Below are 16,109 nucleotides of genomic sequence, written 5' to 3'. Positions count from 1 at the left end.
CACTTCGAAAGAGCTCAAACTACGAATAATCGATGATTACACAAATACGAACTACAAAGACCTGATCAGACTTGAATCATTTTATTCACGAACTGTCCTCCATGGACATGTCAATCACCAGTTTTCCCCCGCCACCTTTATGGTACTCCTCCACAAGCTCGTTCAATTTTGACAGCGGATACCTCTTCACGATCGCCTTCACATTATGCTTGGCTGCAAATTGCAGCATCTCATTCAGAGTCTTGTTACTTCCGACCAAGCTGCCAATTATGGAAATATCTCGAAATACCACGGCATGTGCTGAGAGATGAAAACCCTTATCAGGAAACGACACAACCACACACTTTCCATGATTTCGCAGAAGGTTAATTCCGTAGTCGAAGGCCTTTTGACTTTCTGGCAGAATGATCACAGCATCCAGTCCCATTTCTCCTCGAATCGTCTTGCCGTCTTCTTCTCCAATCTGCTGGACTACCTTTTCTGCTTCTTCCGTCCTCACATCGACAATTTTGGCACCAGTCTCGAGGCCACGTGCCAATTGCAAGGCAACTTCGGAGTTGTCCATGCCGTATGTTTTCAACCCCATCTTCGTGGCAAATTGCAGTCCTAGGTGTCCCAAACCACCACCAGCACCTAAGATACCGACTCTCTGTCCTGGCTTCAAACCACATCTTTTGATCGCAGCATATATCGTAACTCCAGCACACATCAAAGGTGCTGTCTCGACCGCATTCAGCGCTTCCGGTATCAGAGCGACTTGTCTTTCATCCACTACCGCATATTCCCTGAATCCACCATCTGCTCCGATTCCATGATTCTTCGCTTTTGGGCAGTAGACTGAGAAGCCTGGTGGATCGCTCTCAGGGTCCGAGTAGCTCAAGCACTCAAAGCATGATTCGCAAGGATGAAATCCTCGTCCTGGGACACCAATCCTGTCACCAATTTTGAATGATGAGGTTGATGTGTCTGAGGGCAGAGCCACAATTGTGCCTGCAAACTCATGACAACCGACATGTGGAAACGATGGCGGATAAGGCGGCATAAGCCCATCTGCTAGCACCGCATCCGTGTGGCAATACGACGCCGCATCGACCTTGATTAATAGATCATGAGATGATGTTAGTGCTGGTAGCGGCGTCGAACGGAGTTCATATGGCTTCTTGAAGTCGTCCAGGAATTGTGCTTTCATGAGCTTGGGCAGGGTAGATGCCATCTTGTCGCTTCTCTGTGAGGTCTCATCCAGATCGAAGAATGAATTCTCGGATCAATGTAAAGAAGTTATTCTCAAATCATGATCGGCAACATCATGCACTTTCGACAGCTTGGTGGGCTTTGGCCCCGCTGCGGGGTAGCATGGATTGACCCCTCGCGCTTGGTTGGGGCGATACAGCTTGATCGGCACTCCCCCAACTCTCTCCAATGAAAGGTGGGGGATGAACGCAATGAAGTCTTGATACGGAATTTTGAAGTTATCGTTGAATTCGAAAAGTTGTGCTATTTTCAGCTGTCGCCATTGATCAAAATGACCAAATCACCTCATGCCCTCTCACTTCCAGCTCCGTCTGAAAAGCAGACCTATGTCACCATTTCAGCCCTCGAAGCAGGTCACTTGACTCTGCCAGAACACCTATTTGTTACAAATGCTGCCCCAGAGAAGCGTACAACAGTCCCTTCACTGGCATTTTTAATACGCCATCCATCACCTTCAAAGATCCTTCCAAGCCAATCCACAAACCTCATCTTCGACCTCGGCCTGAAACGAGATTTTACGAAATACCGAACAGCGCAGCAACATCACGCTTCACAACGGCAACCTACAATCACTTCTCTAGATGCAGCAGCAAGTCTGCGAGCTGGTGGTGTTGATCCGGAGAAAGATGTTGATACTGTGATCCTCAGTCATGTACACTGGGATCACGTCGGAACACCAAGCGATTTCCCGAACTCGAATTTTGTTGTTGGATCCGGAACACTACATCTACTAGCTAATGGAGCAGGCCCTTTGTACCCTGCCGAATTGTTTAATGCGGATGAGTTACCTTTTGATCGGACATACGAGCTGCCGTCTTCGAATTCGTCCGATGCTGGGAAAGCAGCGAAGCAACAAACAGCTCACAAGTGGGAGCCTCTAGCAGATTTCCCTGCTGTTGTAGACTATTTTGGAGATGGTAGTGTCTACGTCGTTGACAGTCCAGGCCATCTTATTGGACATGTCAATCTTTTGGCTAGGATATCGCCTACAAAATGGGTTTACTTGGGAGGTGATTGTTGTCACGATGTGAGGATTCTGACTGGAGAAAGCGATGTTGCTATGTATGATGATGGAAGAGGTGGATTAAGGAGTGTACATTTAGATACCGACGCTGCGAAAGAGACCATATCTAGGATTGGTGGGCTTTTGAAGAGGGGTGAGGTCGTGACGGATGGTGGTGGTGAGGTTGATGTCGAGGTTGTGGTTGCGCATGACAAAGGGTGGAGTGAAGGGAATAAGGGGAGGTTCTTACCTGGACATTTGTAAATATTGCCTTGAGAGTTAAATTGAACATACTCCTTACCATCCTCATTCATTCATGGCATTGGGAAAATGTACGCTGAGCTTCCTTGCCAAGTCGGAACGTCTTGCCGAGCGAAAGGGGTTCGGATGCGGAGAGGAGCTTGACCCCACCATTGATGCGGGGTAAGAGCCAGCAACGATTTTCGAGCTCCACGTTCTCCAATGTGGATCGCCGTCGAACACAATCGTCAGTTATTGACAACCGATGTTTTTTTGAATTTTTTGGAGCGTAAATATTAACTTTTTAAGACGCCTGGTTCGAAATCTCTTGACTGAAACCGATAACGCGAGATCACCTAAATACTCGCTGTAGAAGACCTAAGCATAGTAAAAATGGCAGACCCAGCAAAGACGGTGGCCTTTATAGGTAAAGTTCAACTACGAGTTTCTTTGCACCGCATTTTGACTAACATACTTCAACAGGTCTAGGAGTGATGGGTTATCCTATGGCAGTGAACCTTCGCAAGGGACTGAGTGCCGAATACACGCTCCTGATATGCGACGTGAACAAAGACGCAATCGCCAAGTTCCAAAAGCAGATGGAAGGCAAGGGACCCGTTGAAGTAGTAGAGAATGGACTCGAAGCTGTACAGAAAGCCGTGAGTATATTTCCTTCTCTTAAACCCCTTAATCCACACTTCAGATTCAGTGAAGCATGTGTCTTGGAAAGTCAAAGTTAATTATTGTATATTAGAACATGATAATAACCATGCTCCCCAACTCCTCCGCCGTAAAAGCCGTCTACCTCTCCCCCACCACCGGCCTCCTACCCGGCGCCCTCTCGACCGCATCCTCCTCCTCATCCTCCTCCTCCTCCTCCTCCTCCTCCTCCGGCACCCCTCACCCCAAAATGCTCATGGAATGCGGCACCATCGAAACAGCCACCATCCTGGAAGTCGCGTCCGCGGTCAAAAACACCACTCTCTTCTCCGGCACCCTCACATTCGTCGACGCCCCCGTCTCCGGCGGCCCCATGGGCGCCGAGGACGGCACACTGACGTTCATGGTTGGCGCTGCGCAGACCGCGGATTTTGAAACCGTGAAGGAGGTGTTGGCGCATATGGGGAAGCGGGACGCGGTGTTTCATTGCGGGGACGTGGGGGCGGGAACGGCGTTTAAGATTATTAATAACTACCTGTCTGCCATCACGTCACTGGCGGCGTCGGAGGCGCTGAATATCGGAGCCAAGATGGGGCTTGATTTGAAGTTGTTGACGGAGGTTATTAATGTGAGCGGTGGCCAGTGCTGGGTTACTAGTAAGAGTAATCCGGTGCCGGGCGTGCAGGAGAATGTGCCGAGTAGTAGGGGGTATGAGGGGGGGTTTCGGATCGAGCTTTGTGAGAAGGTGTTGAGGATGGGGGCGCAGTTGGCGGGGGATGTGGGGGCGCGGACGGTGTTGGATGGGCCGGCGTTGGGGGCTTTTGGGGAGGCGATGCGGGATGAGAGGTATAGGGGGAAGGATGCTAGGGTTGTTTATAAGTGGTTGAATGAGAGTGAGAGGAGGTGAGGAGATGTCCTGTATCTTTGGAGAAGATTAAGTGTAATTGTCTGAGCTTCCAACACCTTACATTCTCTCGGAAGTTAGATTTCTTTCGCTTTTCTACGTCTTCAGGGTTTGTATGTTGCTCAGGCATTTACATCTAATAGAGCCCATACGAGAATATATTTATGCGCAAGGCCGCAACTTGGAAGCGAAATGAGAATTTCTGTATGCCTCGTTGTTGTGTATATGTTTCTGCTCGCTAAGCTCTTAGTGATTGAGCCTCAAACAAGTAAATGCCTACAAAAAAAAGAGGTAAATACCGTCTTGATTCACCCTTAAGCTCATTTTTTCCACAAATTTCGCTTAAGCCTCCCACAATTGGGGAACGTCAGGGTGAATACAGCTTTGCAATTAGTCAAAAACCCTTGTTTTCAAGGGATGTTCAAGCTTTCAGATAAATTCTTAGACTTTCACGCCTTAAACCACCAGAATCCGCTTTAAGGTCCAGTTTCTGTCCAGTTTCCACTGCTCTGAGTGGTGAGAACAGGCTTAAGCGAGAACCGCTAGGACATGTGAAAAAATGAGCTGGCGCGTGAGTTAAGTCAGTATCTAAAAGGAAACTTAACTTTCGAAGGAGCCTCGGTGTAGAAAGCTGTCACCATTCAAGGGAGAATAAATTGCCGAAATCTGTAGCAATAATTCTTAATCGAGACAGCGAAGGCAGCAACACGTTGCTCGGGCCCAAGGGTAGTATTGAGGCTGAGCCGCTGTGGCTTTCAACACGCGACGCGCTCTGCACTTCCGTCAAGCTCGTACTTCTTTATTGAAACAATTTCATTCTCATTTCTTCCTGAATCTCTCACCTTTGCATGATCCCCAGGCTCCCAGACTATAAAGCAGACATAGGCATCTTGCAACACATCAGCTGAAAGGGCAACTCTCAGAAAGCGACGATTGGCCCCCAACAAAATGGCGGAAAGTGGTCCGATTTCAAGTCCACATCTAGGAAAGCTATGTCCGACGTGCCGGAACCTCTTCGATACCTGGGATGAGATTGTGGAGGAACTAGAGTCGTATTTCCAATTCGGCAGAGGGGGTAAAGGCTCTTACGGGCTCGCTTTCCACCGGGACGCCATCGCGTGGAGGATCGAGGTAGAAAACGGCTGTATTTTTTGTATTCGCTTGTTCGACAGTTTAAAGGAAGAAGCGCGTTGTAAGGTGCTTGAGAGTCGGACAAAGGGAGAACTTCAAGTGCGTCTGTGTCTTTGGGCTCTTGCATGGGCGAGAAAAGAAGAGAGGGCGAAGAGGGATTATCAGCTCTGGGTCACGATTAAGCGAGCTGGTGATGAAACTAGAGCATCGCCGCAACTGGATGGAGGGGTCACGTTGGTTCCAAGACCAGCAGGTAAGTATCTGAATGCTATTCTACTGATGAACCATTGTGATGGAACTGATGGAAATTAGATGCCATAGAGTCCGAGCCGGAGCTGAAGCTTGCACCATCGACTTCATCAGATGAGTCCCTGGCATTCATTAAGAATTGGATCCAATCATGCAGGACTGACCATCCGCAATGCCATACGGCCCCCCATTTCTTCAGATTACCAACGCGGCTTATTGAAATCAGCACCCAGGGTCTTCGGCTATGGACCCCAAACGACGTATTCGGGATGCTTGACTACGTCACTTTAAGTCATTGCTGGGGCGCCATGGAGACGTTGAAACTCACGAAGAATAACATACAGACTCTGAGCAGCAAAATTCCCGTGCATAGTCTTTGCGGCACTTTTCTGGATGCGGTCCTCGTCACTATCAAGCTAGGGTACAGATATGTGTGGATAGATTCCATGTGCATCATCCAAGATGACGAGGATGACTGGCGCCGAGAATCTGGTCTGATGGCGGACGTGTATGGCAATGCTGTTGTGAATCTCGCAGCTACTGCCTCGAAAGACGGATTGGGGGGACTCTTTCGCGAGAGAGTTGTATCACGTATTTCGAAACAATACGTGCAGACGAAATCCCAGCAGATTTTCGAGATTCCGGATGAGAGGTTGTACTTTCGATGCTTGGACCAAAGTCCCCTCTCGCAGCGTGCTTGGGTGTTCCAAGAACGATTTCTAGCACGCCGGACTATACATTTCACTGCCGAGCAGATATTCTGCGAGTGCCGTCGCCATATTGCCTGTGAGGGCGCACCCGGAGGGGCAGCTGTCCGGCCTGCTGATCCTGATGATATTCCATTCCCCAGTGAAAGGAAGCTGGGTGACCCGGAGGAATGGCGTGAAATAATCCAGCTGTATTCACGAGCTAAACTCACATACTCGAAAGACAAGTTGATTGCCTTGTCGGGAGTGGCGCGCCAATTCCAGTCCGTAACTGGTGACCAATACGTCGCCGGCCTTTGGAAGACTGATCTTGAGATATACCTTTGTTGGAGAGTCGAAAGCTCTGAGAGTCTACAACCGATACCAGATCCTGAGACCAGCGTATATCAAGCTCCGTCGTGGTCTTGGGCATCATCGAACCAAGCCATTAATTGGTATCTATACATGACGCCACTGAAGAACACGTTCAGCAATGACGCTCTCTGCAGATTGGTCAACTTCCTGGACATACACCTAGAGCCCGTTGGACCAGATCCCTTGGGACAACTACAAGCTGCGCATCTGGACATCGAGACCGGCCCACTGATCCGAGGAAACGTGATAGCGTCTTTGTTGAATGATTTCGATCAGCCGTTTGATAACTCGTATCAGACAGAGTTAGATGGCAAGACGTTTTTACTGCGGGGCGAGGGACAGGTCAGTCCTGATCACAAGATTGAGTATGAGAGTGTAGCAGATAGCGTCTACTTTCTTCCTCTCTCAGTCGATAACTCTGGGGATGAGGTCATGCATTATAAAACTGGCGTGACCATGTATGGATTGGTGGTCACCAAGGCGGATTGTGATTTTCCAGGCGTTTTCAAGCGGTTTGGTGCTTGGGAGATTATCTTCAACGTTGAGAGCTACTCGGAGTTGATGGGATTATTCTTGATGCGGCCGCAATCCTTGATGGATGAGTCTTTATATCAGGAAAAGTTCGAGAAGGAAGAAGGTGGCATTCCCAGATACGTCATCACTCTTGTTTGAGTGAGAAGGTATGACTTTGGAAGTGGTTCTTTGTTGAAAGCGTGCGGTTTCAGAATTGCAGTATGGCTTACAGATCTCTGTAGTATATATAGTCGAAGAATGGGTAGAAAGCCCTGGGGTAGGAATCGAGGTTGAGGGGGTGTGGTTGATACTTCGGCAGTGCCTGCCAATTTTATTACAATTTGAGATAGTAGGATAAAGAATTAATGAGGACTAAGAAAAGCTGCAGCAGGCGAGCTATTTTTTTAGCACCCAGCAAAGTCCGCTCGCCCACTTCATGCTAGTTGACATGTCTCATTTCGCGCCCTATAAATGGTGAGAATGCGTAGGGTAGCGAAGTCTGCGAACAACAGATTTGCGTCTAGATCCAGAATTCTTGGTATCTAACGAATCGAAAAAGTACACTTCTCATAAATACTGGAGGGAAAACTCTCCATTGCTTCGCCATACATGATCCCGTCCACGTATACCTCTCCAATCAGCTTCCAGTAGCTTCCCATATCCCGCATCACCACCGGAAAGTCGCATCCCAATAGCACAACTATCTTGTCGCCTTCCTGTGCTTCTTGCGGAGCAAGGCCAGCAAGTTTCGTTCGTGTGACAATGAACCTTTTGGCGTGCATGCGCAGAGCGGCGGACGACACCATGGCATACTCGCGAGCTTCGAGTACTTGTGGTATTCCGTGATATTCAGCTTTGAATAGATGTCGAACTGGATTGATGCCTCTCAAGAGTCCAGGGAGTTATTTTTGTATGAGACCAAAGAAGAATACGAGTCGCTGCGACAAATCTTTCTCGAATTCCGAATATTGGGGATACCAAGCCCCGCCGCAGAACGTTCGTGCAAATACATCGAGATCTTTTTCTCTAACGTTGTTCGTGTAAACGGTGAACCAGTTATGGAAAGCAATCAAAGTTGGAGTCGTTTCACTTTCTGGACCATCGAGGTAGAGGGGCTTGGCTGCTGTGGTAATTATGTCAACTACAAAACCACTAGTTAATAAGACTTCTTTGTCCTCTTTAAACTTTGCATCGGCATGTGTATCCTTTGCTGCCGCAAAAGGTGGTCGGCGGATGTGTAGACCGACAACTCGGTGACTTGGATGCAGGTTTCTTCGTTCCCAATCAGGAACCCAGGATGGTAAATTATAGATGTTGTCGTCGTCCTGCCGTAAACAAATCGCATTTAGCTTCTTCGTGTTGCGAATGATACAACAAGCCGTGTGAACAAAGGTTGCTCGAGGAGAACGCGCATAATCGATTGGTCCGAAAGATGATCCGTCCGAAGCAATGCCCATGAGACCATAGACTTTATCGTGAGGGTCTGTAGACAGCTTGCTCATATGCAACTGTAACAAATCAAACAACGGAGGGGCCTTTTCTTCCACGAATGTCTCATCCGAAGCTACTTTCAAACTCTTGGGGCCACCAGTCATCAGACTAAAAAGTGCTGCTGGCTTGTTGCGATAGATGGTATCCCGGAGCGTTTCGCGGAGTCTCTCCATATCGTTCCCAATTCTATGAAGATTTGACCAAGATATGGTCTTAGAACCGCAATGCACCCTGGCCTTTTGAGCACAGGTGATCTCTTGCACGACCCATATTCGCCAGAAGTAGTCCCGTCGAAATAATGACAGAAGTCCAGCAAATTGTCGCTCGCGGGAAATATTGATGAGATCTCTGGTGGCATTGACGTCTCCTTGACAACGCTCGAAATCTTCGATTAGTTCCCATGCCAGCAAGCTCTCTTTATCCTCATCACCAAGCCAAACTGCTACTTCTGCTGCCTCTTGATATATAAGATGCATTGATTGAACTTGTTCTCCTTTCTCCTTCTCGTTCGTTTGATCGATGCAAATAGCATCTATCCACAGCAGTTGACTTGTTCGACCATCGTAACATCGCAGTCTTTGAAGAGCTTTCTGGAGAGTCAGCGCGACGGGCAATTCGATTCTCTCAGCTTCCTTGCCACGAGCTCCGATAATTTCAACATCAAGAAATATATGACCTTTGCCACGCTCATGTTGAGGTCCCCAACAGTATGAAAGAGCCTGATATGGTGGTGCATTGAGTCTCAAGACCTGCCTGAGACGGCATACAACATCTTCGTCCTCGGAGCTCGCTGGTGTGATCTCGACCAATCTGATTTCGTCTTTTCCCAATTTGTGATATATCTGGAACTCAGATGTCTGATCTGCGCTGCTCCGAAGCTGTCCAACTTTCTCTGTAGTGACTGGAGGCATCGTCAAAGCGGAGTTGATCAGGTAAAAAGTGGACGCTGCTGACAAAGCCGAACGTGTTTTTGCTGGCAGGGCCGAAGCCTTCGGGAATGCGACTCTTTCACTTGTTGAAGTTATCGAAGGAGAGGAGCTGACGTTCCTCAGGCTTGTGTCTACGAGGCTTGTAGACGATTGTGGCTGAGCATTCTATCAAACGGAAATCTCTGCGTGATGTGAAATCCTTGGCATGCCTGCAGCTCAGCTCCACCAACGTAGCTGGAACAACATCACCGATAAACATTCTCAACACTCGAATCTCGGTGCATCTGAGGGACTCTTTGCTCATACCAGTACAGCTCACCACCTTCTCCATCTATTGTCTAGTTCCAACTAGCCAACTGTTCCGATGGCACCGACCATCATCTTGATTCGACACGCGGAGGCACTACACAGTAAGCTCACATTCAATGACTCGTCGTAGACCACATAGCTGAACAGAACTAGATATCACAAATAAGTTCTCCTATACCTGCGGTGGGCGCTTTGACTAACACTTACCAAAGGACTACATGATCCGAGACCCGCCTCTCACGGACGATGGACTCAAAATTCAATGTCCTGCCCTTTCAACAGCACTGCAAGCTTTGCCGCTCGCGCAAGAAATTGAACTTATCGTCGTCTCACCTATGCGCCGAACCCTCCAAACCACTGAGGCATCACTTGGCTGGCTTCTAAATCGCGGATTTCCTGCAGTTGCCCGTGCTGAATGGCAAGAGAATACGGTCAACAATATTGATATCGGTCGTCCCATCTCCGAGCTTGTGAAGGAATACCCAAGGATTGACTTTAGCGGTGTCGACCGTGTGTTCCCGGCAAAGGAGGGGCTTTATGAATTCTCCCTGGAAAGCCTGACTGAAAGAGGGGTCGTAGCAAGAAAGTGGCTGAAAGAGAGAAAGGAAAAGGTCATTGCTGTTGTTAGCCACGATGGATTCATGAGGGTAGGTATTAGCCATAGGAAATTTGGAAACGCAGATTATCGCATTTTCGAATTTGAGGAAGACGTTAATGGCAGAGATGGATTGAAACTGGTGGAGTGGGACCTGACAGAGAACAATGGTGGTGGTTTGGGAACGTCACCAAAGGGTACTTTTGGCTGGTTGCCTCATGATTTTAAGTACATGCCTCGGCCGCCGCCGCTCTCTGTGCAGGAGGAATTACTAGGCCAGGCAGAATAGATAAGATTGTTCGGGATAATACCCAAGCGGGGCGTACTTGAAACTTGAGATTGTAGGTAGATATGCATTTACTTCATCGATCAAAATACTGAGAAGCCTGACACATATACATGAAAAGTGACCAGGCCAAAGGAGTAGTTCTGAAGCAGACTCGTCTCAAAGCTGATCTATAGACTGCGTGGATTGCAACAGGAGTCAGAAAGTGAGAGAGATTGGAGAGAAGTTGGATATCTATCACAACTCTTTCTGCAAAATTCACTTGTTTCTCAAGATTTGATAGTTTTTGTTGCACGTTACAATTTAAAGTCGCCGATATTGAGCTCAAGCCTATCCCTTTTTCTACCCTGGCTGAAAGGAGAGCATATCTCAAAGTCTGCGGTAGTCAATTTGGGAAGAGGTCTATGTATATACATAGATAAGATATTTATTGTTAAGGAGACGGATCCCAAGTATGCTTGTCCATAAGAGGATCGTCACAATTGCTTATAGCAGTAGTTGAGGAATAGATGCCAAAGAGGCAGAAAAGTGCGATATGCAACAAGTTTATAAAAAAGCCTTTGCTGCAAGGAATTTTGTTGCATATCGCACTTTTAAACATTGTAGTAGGTACATAGCTACTATCTCTTTAGCTATGGTAACGTTCCAGGGAGAAAGCGGTCCATATCTCGAGCTCCTATCGGGTGATGCTATACGATTTTCTATGAGCCTACATGCTCAAATATCAACGAGTCTAAAAGTCTAGTAGGGGATGATGTCTGTACTTAGGCAGTTTTGCAGACTAGATGGATAAGAAGTGACCGATGTTCGTCTATGGAGAAGTGCGACATGTAATAAAAGGGGCAAATTCTTTCAGACAAAAGGATAGGAAAAGAGTTGGTATTGTTTTGTTGCACATCGCACTTTCAACCTCGTCTCAAGCTAAGCATGGATCTGAAGCTGAGCATTGTCAATGATCTGTAAATTAAGATCGTGAAGGTCAACGTGAATTAAAGGAAAGTGATGATGCATGTACATTGTCCAATAAAGCTCAAAGTTTGTTCTCTGATTATACGTAGGGACAAAGGACGTGTCGATGAGACTAAAGCTAAGATGTTCGGTCATCACCTTGAGCCATGAAGCTGATGCTTTCGTTGCTCTCTTAGCTCAAAAATCCAAAGCGGTGTTGTCTACCATAGCACTCTTTTGGTTGATATCTGGAAGATCCATTGTGACGCGAGCTATTCACGATAATAGCTATCGTTAAAGTCCTTGGGCACTATACAACTGGTTGCTATCCCAAATTCACCTTCAATTCAGAAAAGCGATCAATTTATCCAATTAGAGTCAAGGAAGCCTTTTGTTGCATGTCGCAATTTACTTGTATAGCCATGGAATGTCGCCTGAACCTGAAAAAATTCTGAAGTACACCTTAAATAATCGTTGCATCATTATCCCCGCCTATGGCCTAGTGTCTATAATTACATTTAACAAAAGATGCTTGACTAGAAATGAAGAATAAGCACACACCGAGCAGCCGAACATCGCCTTCCAACCCCTTTTCCAAACTTCGCCCACCTCCCGAAACTTCACTTCCGACCTCTCGATCCTCAACCATCCCCCACCTCTCCACATGCTCTATCCTTCCCCTTCCAACACCGACAACTAGGCCAATGCCTCGCCAACGCAGCACTGGAGACCAGAGTCCCAACTGCAATGATGTATCCTGCGAGCGTAAATGCATCTCCCATACTGTATCCCAGGCTTTTGTTTAGAGTGAAGTAGAGGCCGGAGATACAGCTGAAGAGGACGAATGTTGCTACTAGAGAGAGAATGAGGATGCAGCCTCGGGGGTGGGTGGTGGTTGAGGAGATTGCAATGTTGGAGTTGGTGGTGGGAGGATGGGATGGTGGAATGATGGTAGGAGATTGGGCTGTGGTGGGGAGCTCGACTGAGGTTTCTGGTCTTGGGTTGCGGACGGAAGTATCGAAGTAATTCGGCGGTGGCGTTTCTACTGTTCTGTGATAGATCGAGTTTTCGGTCTGGTTATTTTCAACAGCCGTCGAGAACGAAGCAGGTCTGAATAGTATTAATATCGGACTTTGACCTCAAGTTTAAAATTCGAATAGATCGACTTACTCAGAGGCTCTCGAGCACACTTCCCTTAACCTCAAAACATCACCTTCAACACCCCTCACAAGCTCCTTGGAAACAGCATGTAACTTTTTCTTATAACGCCACCTGTTGATCGCTCGCCCATCGCTATTCGCATGCGCACTATCAGACAACAATCTTCTCAATACCTCCGCCAAACCTTTCCTCTGCTCTTTGACTCCAGCAATCGCCTCAAAATCCTTCATCGCATAAACATCCATCTCAGCCAAACTCGCTAACAAAAAGTCAAGTTCATCTACGAGGCTCAGAAGTTTTTGATATTCAACAGCTTTCAGAATATCGTCTCGAGGTGTGTTGGCTGCTTTGATCCGGGTTTTGGTCCCTTGGACTAAACGACGGATTGTTGAGCTGTTCATTATTTTGCTTGATGAATAAAGTAGGAGGGGAAAAGGCTGGCTTCTAGAAGGCAAGAAGGAAGTAAGGAGGGACGGGACGAACCCCTGTGGCTGAAACGAAACATCCCTTCAGGAGAGTCACGTGGACGGGATGGTATCTTCGTGCCCGGTATCTGAAGGAGCGGATGCGAGTCCAAAGGAGAAGGTAGGATTTAAAGTTCGGAGTAAGCAACTGTAAGTGTAAAGAGACCGAGATTGAGCCAATTGAACGAGAGTAAGATGCTTAGGTCGACAAGTGATCATTCCGACCTCAGTCGGGGAAATAAGTTGCCGATTTGACCAAGTGTAGTAATTTCTTTGAGATTGCAGTATTGCTAACACAACGGTCAATAAATATAAACAGAAACATCAATCAAAGAATTATTGGGTATTTTTAAAGTAATCTAGAAGATAGTTTAAACTTCAAATCGTGGTATGCCGAGGAAAGATTTTGCGCAACACTTTGGATTTTGGTGTTCTCGCCTGAGCAATCAGCAAGTTATTTCGCCGACTTAAACTCCCTCGCAGATACCCAGGACATTTGTGGCACATCGCACTTGGATACGCTAGGCATATGCTAAGCATATACTAGTGTAATTGACAGTGAATTGTTGTGGACTCTTAGTTCGCTATCTAACAAGAAACTCCAAGCAAACATTGCACCATGTTGCGAAGCCTCAGCAAATTAGAAGCAAAACAGAGATTGAACTCAAAAGCATGAGTAAAAATAGAGAATAAAACGATACTCTCCACCTAGCTATAGTAAAACTCCATTCACGGACAAAGTTAAAAATATTCTTCCCTCATCCTTACATCAGACAACTGTGGCAAGAAGAAAAGGCTGCCAATCTTCCGCCCAGCTCCATCGAGCCATATCCCACAATAGAGGGACTAGATTCCCACTTGTGATATGTAACAAAAGATATAGACATAACCGAATACAAACCCGATGCCCTAACTTACTGTATCTCAAAGAAAGATCCACCCATGCACCTCGCACGGCTGTAACTAAACATTATGTATTCCTATCTCATCTTCTGTCCAAAAGAGGCTCTTCAAACCCAACACTCATATACACCAAGCCCCTCCTCACACCCAAGAAAATCCCCGGGCCTATATACACAACCCAACCTCTCCTCACCCTCTCACAAAACAGCCAAAACCCCAACCACAACCCCCATCACCACACCCCCAACCTCCCTCCTACTCCCCGCATTCTTCGTCGCCACCGGACTCTCCACCGGACTCGTCGTCGTCCCACTCCCACTCCCACTCACACTCGAACTCCCCACCACCGCCGCCGCTGTCGCCGTCGCATAAACCGTCGTAACATGTCCATTCGTAGTAATCGTACTCGCGGGCGCCGCGAGTACAGACGTCACGGTATTCGTGGACACGATGGAGAACTGATTGGAGTAGTTGGCCAGATCGTGGTTCAGGTCGTCGTAGATCTCGAAGGTGTAGAGGGCGCCGTTGACGAGGGAGGCGGGGACGGGCCAGAGGTAGGCGCCGGTGTTTGTTATGCTTGCTGTGAAGTAAGTGTTAGTGATGGCGGTGAGAAAGGAGAGGAGAGGGATATGGGGAACGGACAAGCAATCGTCTCAACGGTCGTCAATTGCGCTGGATTTCCCTGCCTCAGCAAGATGGTCACGGTATCCGTCGTCCCCGTCGACGGGGCCCATTTGATCATGAATGAGGAGCCGGCCGTGATGCTCGTCAGATCGCCTGGATTATACAGAAACGGATTCTGGGCCATTGCCAGCGAGGCGAAGGCCGTGAGGAAGGTTAGGGAGAGTTGCATCTTGTCCAGCTGGTGAAATGAGTATATCCCCGTCGCAATAGCACTGATGTTAAAGACGTCAACACGACGAACAAAACACAAATACAAACATCAACAAGAACACATTCCAGACGATGAATGATTGAAGACAAGACACCTCATCTCATCTCGAAAAGAAAAATGGCATGGCCAGCCCCTCCACAGAAACATCAAATTTCAATCCAAGACATTTCGCTCGACCACAAGTGTACGCCACAGCATTACTTATCGCTACTCAGCGCCACGAAAATAAACTCAATTCGCAAAGTACTGTATCACAAACCTTTTTTTCACATCATGTCTCTTCTAGTCTATTTATGCTCATCACATTGTCTTGGTATGCATAACCCTTATGCAGGTACCATCATCCATCACTATATCCACTTTCCACCCCATCCCCAACACAGACTAGCTTCAACTTCTCGGATCGATCCACATCTAGCTTACTGTAAATCTCCGTCCTCCCCATCAAAAATGGCCCACCAGAGTCGGATATCGGAACCTTATTAATCAACACGACCTAATAAATAATTGACTGGAGTCATTTCTCTGCAGCATTCCACTTTTTGAGCTGACTTCGTAGATAGAACAATGGTGCTGAAAACCCCCCCATGTGGCGTGCTGAACCTCACCTCACCAAAAAAAAACCTCGTATCTGCGCATCTCACCCTCCCAAACCTTGATTCGACGCCACAGTGCGACCATGGCTCCAGGCTGCTGCCGAAGCTGGGGTGTAAAGGAAGGAAGGTAAAAAAAAAAAAGGTGCGTCATGGAGTTTCGATTGCATTTTGCATAAATAGGATGGTGAGATGCGAACCTGAGGGGTGATGTCAGGTTCCAGGATCGCGGCAAGAATTTTTCGAGTGTTGGTGTCTCATCAGACGAGGGCGGAAAGGGAAATAGGCCGAGATGTCCGGGAAGGATTTGAGGGAAGAGGAGGGAGTGATTGAAAAGTCGTTTCATTTTGACTATCTATCTACCAAATGCCTGACAGTAAATGTACGCAAAGTAACTACAAGAATCGGATCCTCGTAGATACAACCTGCGTACCCACCCATCCCTTCCAATCCTCCGAAGCTAGACCTCCTCTTTCCTTTACGCGGAAGCATATCAATTACGCCTCCCAGATGCAATACATTA

General features: G+C 47.5%; 8 protein-coding genes across 8 annotated transcripts; 4 read left to right on the top strand and 4 right to left on the bottom strand.

Annotated features, from left to right (window-relative positions):
* Positions 1-42: 42 nt before the first annotated feature.
* Positions 43-1,368, bottom strand: LY89DRAFT_239626 (alcohol dehydrogenase-like protein). The gene has a single exon (XM_018206099.1). It carries the CDS (start codon positions 1,211-1,213, stop codon positions 86-88), a length of 1,128 nt encoding a protein of 375 aa, XP_018065565.1. The 5' UTR covers positions 1,214-1,368; the 3' UTR covers positions 43-85.
* Positions 1,369-2,560, top strand: LY89DRAFT_239627 (uncharacterized protein). The gene has a single exon (XM_018206100.1). The coding sequence runs from the start codon at positions 1,523-1,525 to the stop codon at positions 2,516-2,518; it is 996 nt and encodes a 331-aa protein (XP_018065564.1). The 5' UTR covers positions 1,369-1,522; the 3' UTR covers positions 2,519-2,560.
* A 174-nt stretch (positions 2,561-2,734) lies between these two features.
* On the top strand, positions 2,735-4,061 carry LY89DRAFT_723046 (3-hydroxyisobutyrate dehydrogenase-like protein; the record flags this gene model as incomplete). Its single annotated transcript, XM_018218783.1, has 3 exons — positions 2,735-2,921; positions 2,978-3,153; positions 3,249-4,061. The coding sequence occupies exons 1-3, from the start codon at positions 2,888-2,890 to the stop codon at positions 4,059-4,061; spliced, it is 1,023 nt and encodes a 340-aa protein (XP_018065563.1). The 5' UTR covers positions 2,735-2,887.
* Positions 4,062-4,784: 723 nt separating this feature from the next.
* On the top strand, positions 4,785-7,412 carry LY89DRAFT_689111 (HET-domain-containing protein). Its single transcript, XM_018215844.1, has 3 exons — positions 4,785-5,442; positions 5,502-7,179; positions 7,255-7,412. The coding sequence occupies exons 1-2, from the start codon at positions 5,007-5,009 to the stop codon at positions 7,169-7,171; spliced, it is 2,106 nt and encodes a 701-aa protein (XP_018065562.1). The 5' UTR covers positions 4,785-5,006; the 3' UTR covers positions 7,172-7,179; positions 7,255-7,412.
* Positions 7,413-7,554: 142 nt separating this feature from the next.
* Positions 7,555-8,979, bottom strand: LY89DRAFT_595005 (uncharacterized protein; the record flags this gene model as incomplete). Its single annotated transcript, XM_018209836.1, has 2 exons — positions 7,555-7,865; positions 7,932-8,979. The coding sequence occupies 2 exons, from the start codon at positions 8,977-8,979 to the stop codon at positions 7,555-7,557; spliced, it is 1,359 nt and encodes a 452-aa protein (XP_018065561.1).
* A 535-nt stretch (positions 8,980-9,514) lies between these two features.
* Positions 9,515-10,721, top strand: LY89DRAFT_625684 (phosphoglycerate mutase-like protein). Its single transcript, XM_018211084.1, has 3 exons — positions 9,515-9,842; positions 9,895-9,903; positions 9,952-10,721. Exons 1-3 carry the CDS (start codon positions 9,797-9,799, stop codon positions 10,623-10,625), a joined length of 729 nt encoding a protein of 242 aa, XP_018065560.1. The 5' UTR covers positions 9,515-9,796; the 3' UTR covers positions 10,626-10,721.
* A 1,379-nt stretch (positions 10,722-12,100) lies between these two features.
* On the bottom strand, positions 12,101-13,352 carry LY89DRAFT_239477 (uncharacterized protein). The gene is made up of 2 exons (XM_018206097.1): positions 12,741-13,352; positions 12,101-12,680 (listed from the first exon to the last, which is right to left on the bottom strand). The coding sequence occupies exons 1-2, from the start codon at positions 13,130-13,132 to the stop codon at positions 12,212-12,214; spliced, it is 861 nt and encodes a 286-aa protein (XP_018065559.1). The 5' UTR covers positions 13,133-13,352; the 3' UTR covers positions 12,101-12,211.
* A 663-nt stretch (positions 13,353-14,015) lies between these two features.
* LY89DRAFT_239475 (uncharacterized protein) lies at positions 14,016-15,405 on the bottom strand. Its single transcript, XM_018206096.1, has 3 exons — positions 15,253-15,405; positions 14,741-14,994; positions 14,016-14,678 (listed from the first exon to the last, which is right to left on the bottom strand). Exons 2-3 carry the CDS (start codon positions 14,949-14,951, stop codon positions 14,296-14,298), a joined length of 594 nt encoding a protein of 197 aa, XP_018065558.1. The 5' UTR covers positions 14,952-14,994; positions 15,253-15,405; the 3' UTR covers positions 14,016-14,295.
* Positions 15,406-16,109: the final 704 nt, after the last annotated feature.

This window comes from Mollisia scopiformis (assembly GCF_001500285.1).
Source record: "Mollisia scopiformis unplaced genomic scaffold LY89scaffold_24, whole genome shotgun sequence".
NCBI classification, from domain to species: Eukaryota; Fungi; Ascomycota; class Leotiomycetes; order Helotiales; family Mollisiaceae; genus Mollisia; species Mollisia scopiformis.
Note: the sequence above shows the minus strand (reverse complement) of the source record. Positions and strands in the feature narration are given on the sequence as shown.

Excerpts from the sequence above, each read along its gene's own strand:
- LY89DRAFT_239626 (XM_018206099.1), bottom strand. The coding sequence starts at position 1,213 with ATGGCATCTACCCTGCCCAAGCTCATGAAAGCACAATTCCTGGACGAC.
- LY89DRAFT_239627 (XM_018206100.1), top strand. The coding sequence starts at position 1,523 with ATGACCAAATCACCTCATGCCCTCTCACTTCCAGCTCCGTCTGAAAAG.
- LY89DRAFT_689111 (XM_018215844.1), top strand. The coding sequence starts at position 5,007 with ATGGCGGAAAGTGGTCCGATTTCAAGTCCACATCTAGGAAAGCTATGT. Across the intron at positions 5,443-5,501 it reads GTTGGTTCCAAGACCAGCAG|ATGCCATAGAGTCCGAGCCG; the intron begins GTAAGTATCTGA and ends GATGGAAATTAG.
- LY89DRAFT_625684 (XM_018211084.1), top strand. The coding sequence starts at position 9,797 with ATGGCACCGACCATCATCTTGATTCGACACGCGGAGGCACTACACA.
- LY89DRAFT_239477 (XM_018206097.1), bottom strand. The coding sequence starts at position 13,132 with ATGAACAGCTCAACAATCCGTCGTTTAGTCCAAGGGACCAAAACCCGG. Across the intron at positions 12,681-12,740 it reads GTGTGCTCGAGAGCCTCTGA|ACCTGCTTCGTTCTCGACGG; the intron begins GTAAGTCGATCT and ends AATACTATTCAG.
- LY89DRAFT_239475 (XM_018206096.1), bottom strand. The coding sequence starts at position 14,951 with ATGCAACTCTCCCTAACCTTCCTCACGGCCTTCGCCTCGCTGGCAATG. Across the intron at positions 14,679-14,740 it reads GACCGTTGAGACGATTGCTT|CAAGCATAACAAACACCGGC; the intron begins GTCCGTTCCCCA and ends CTTACTTCACAG.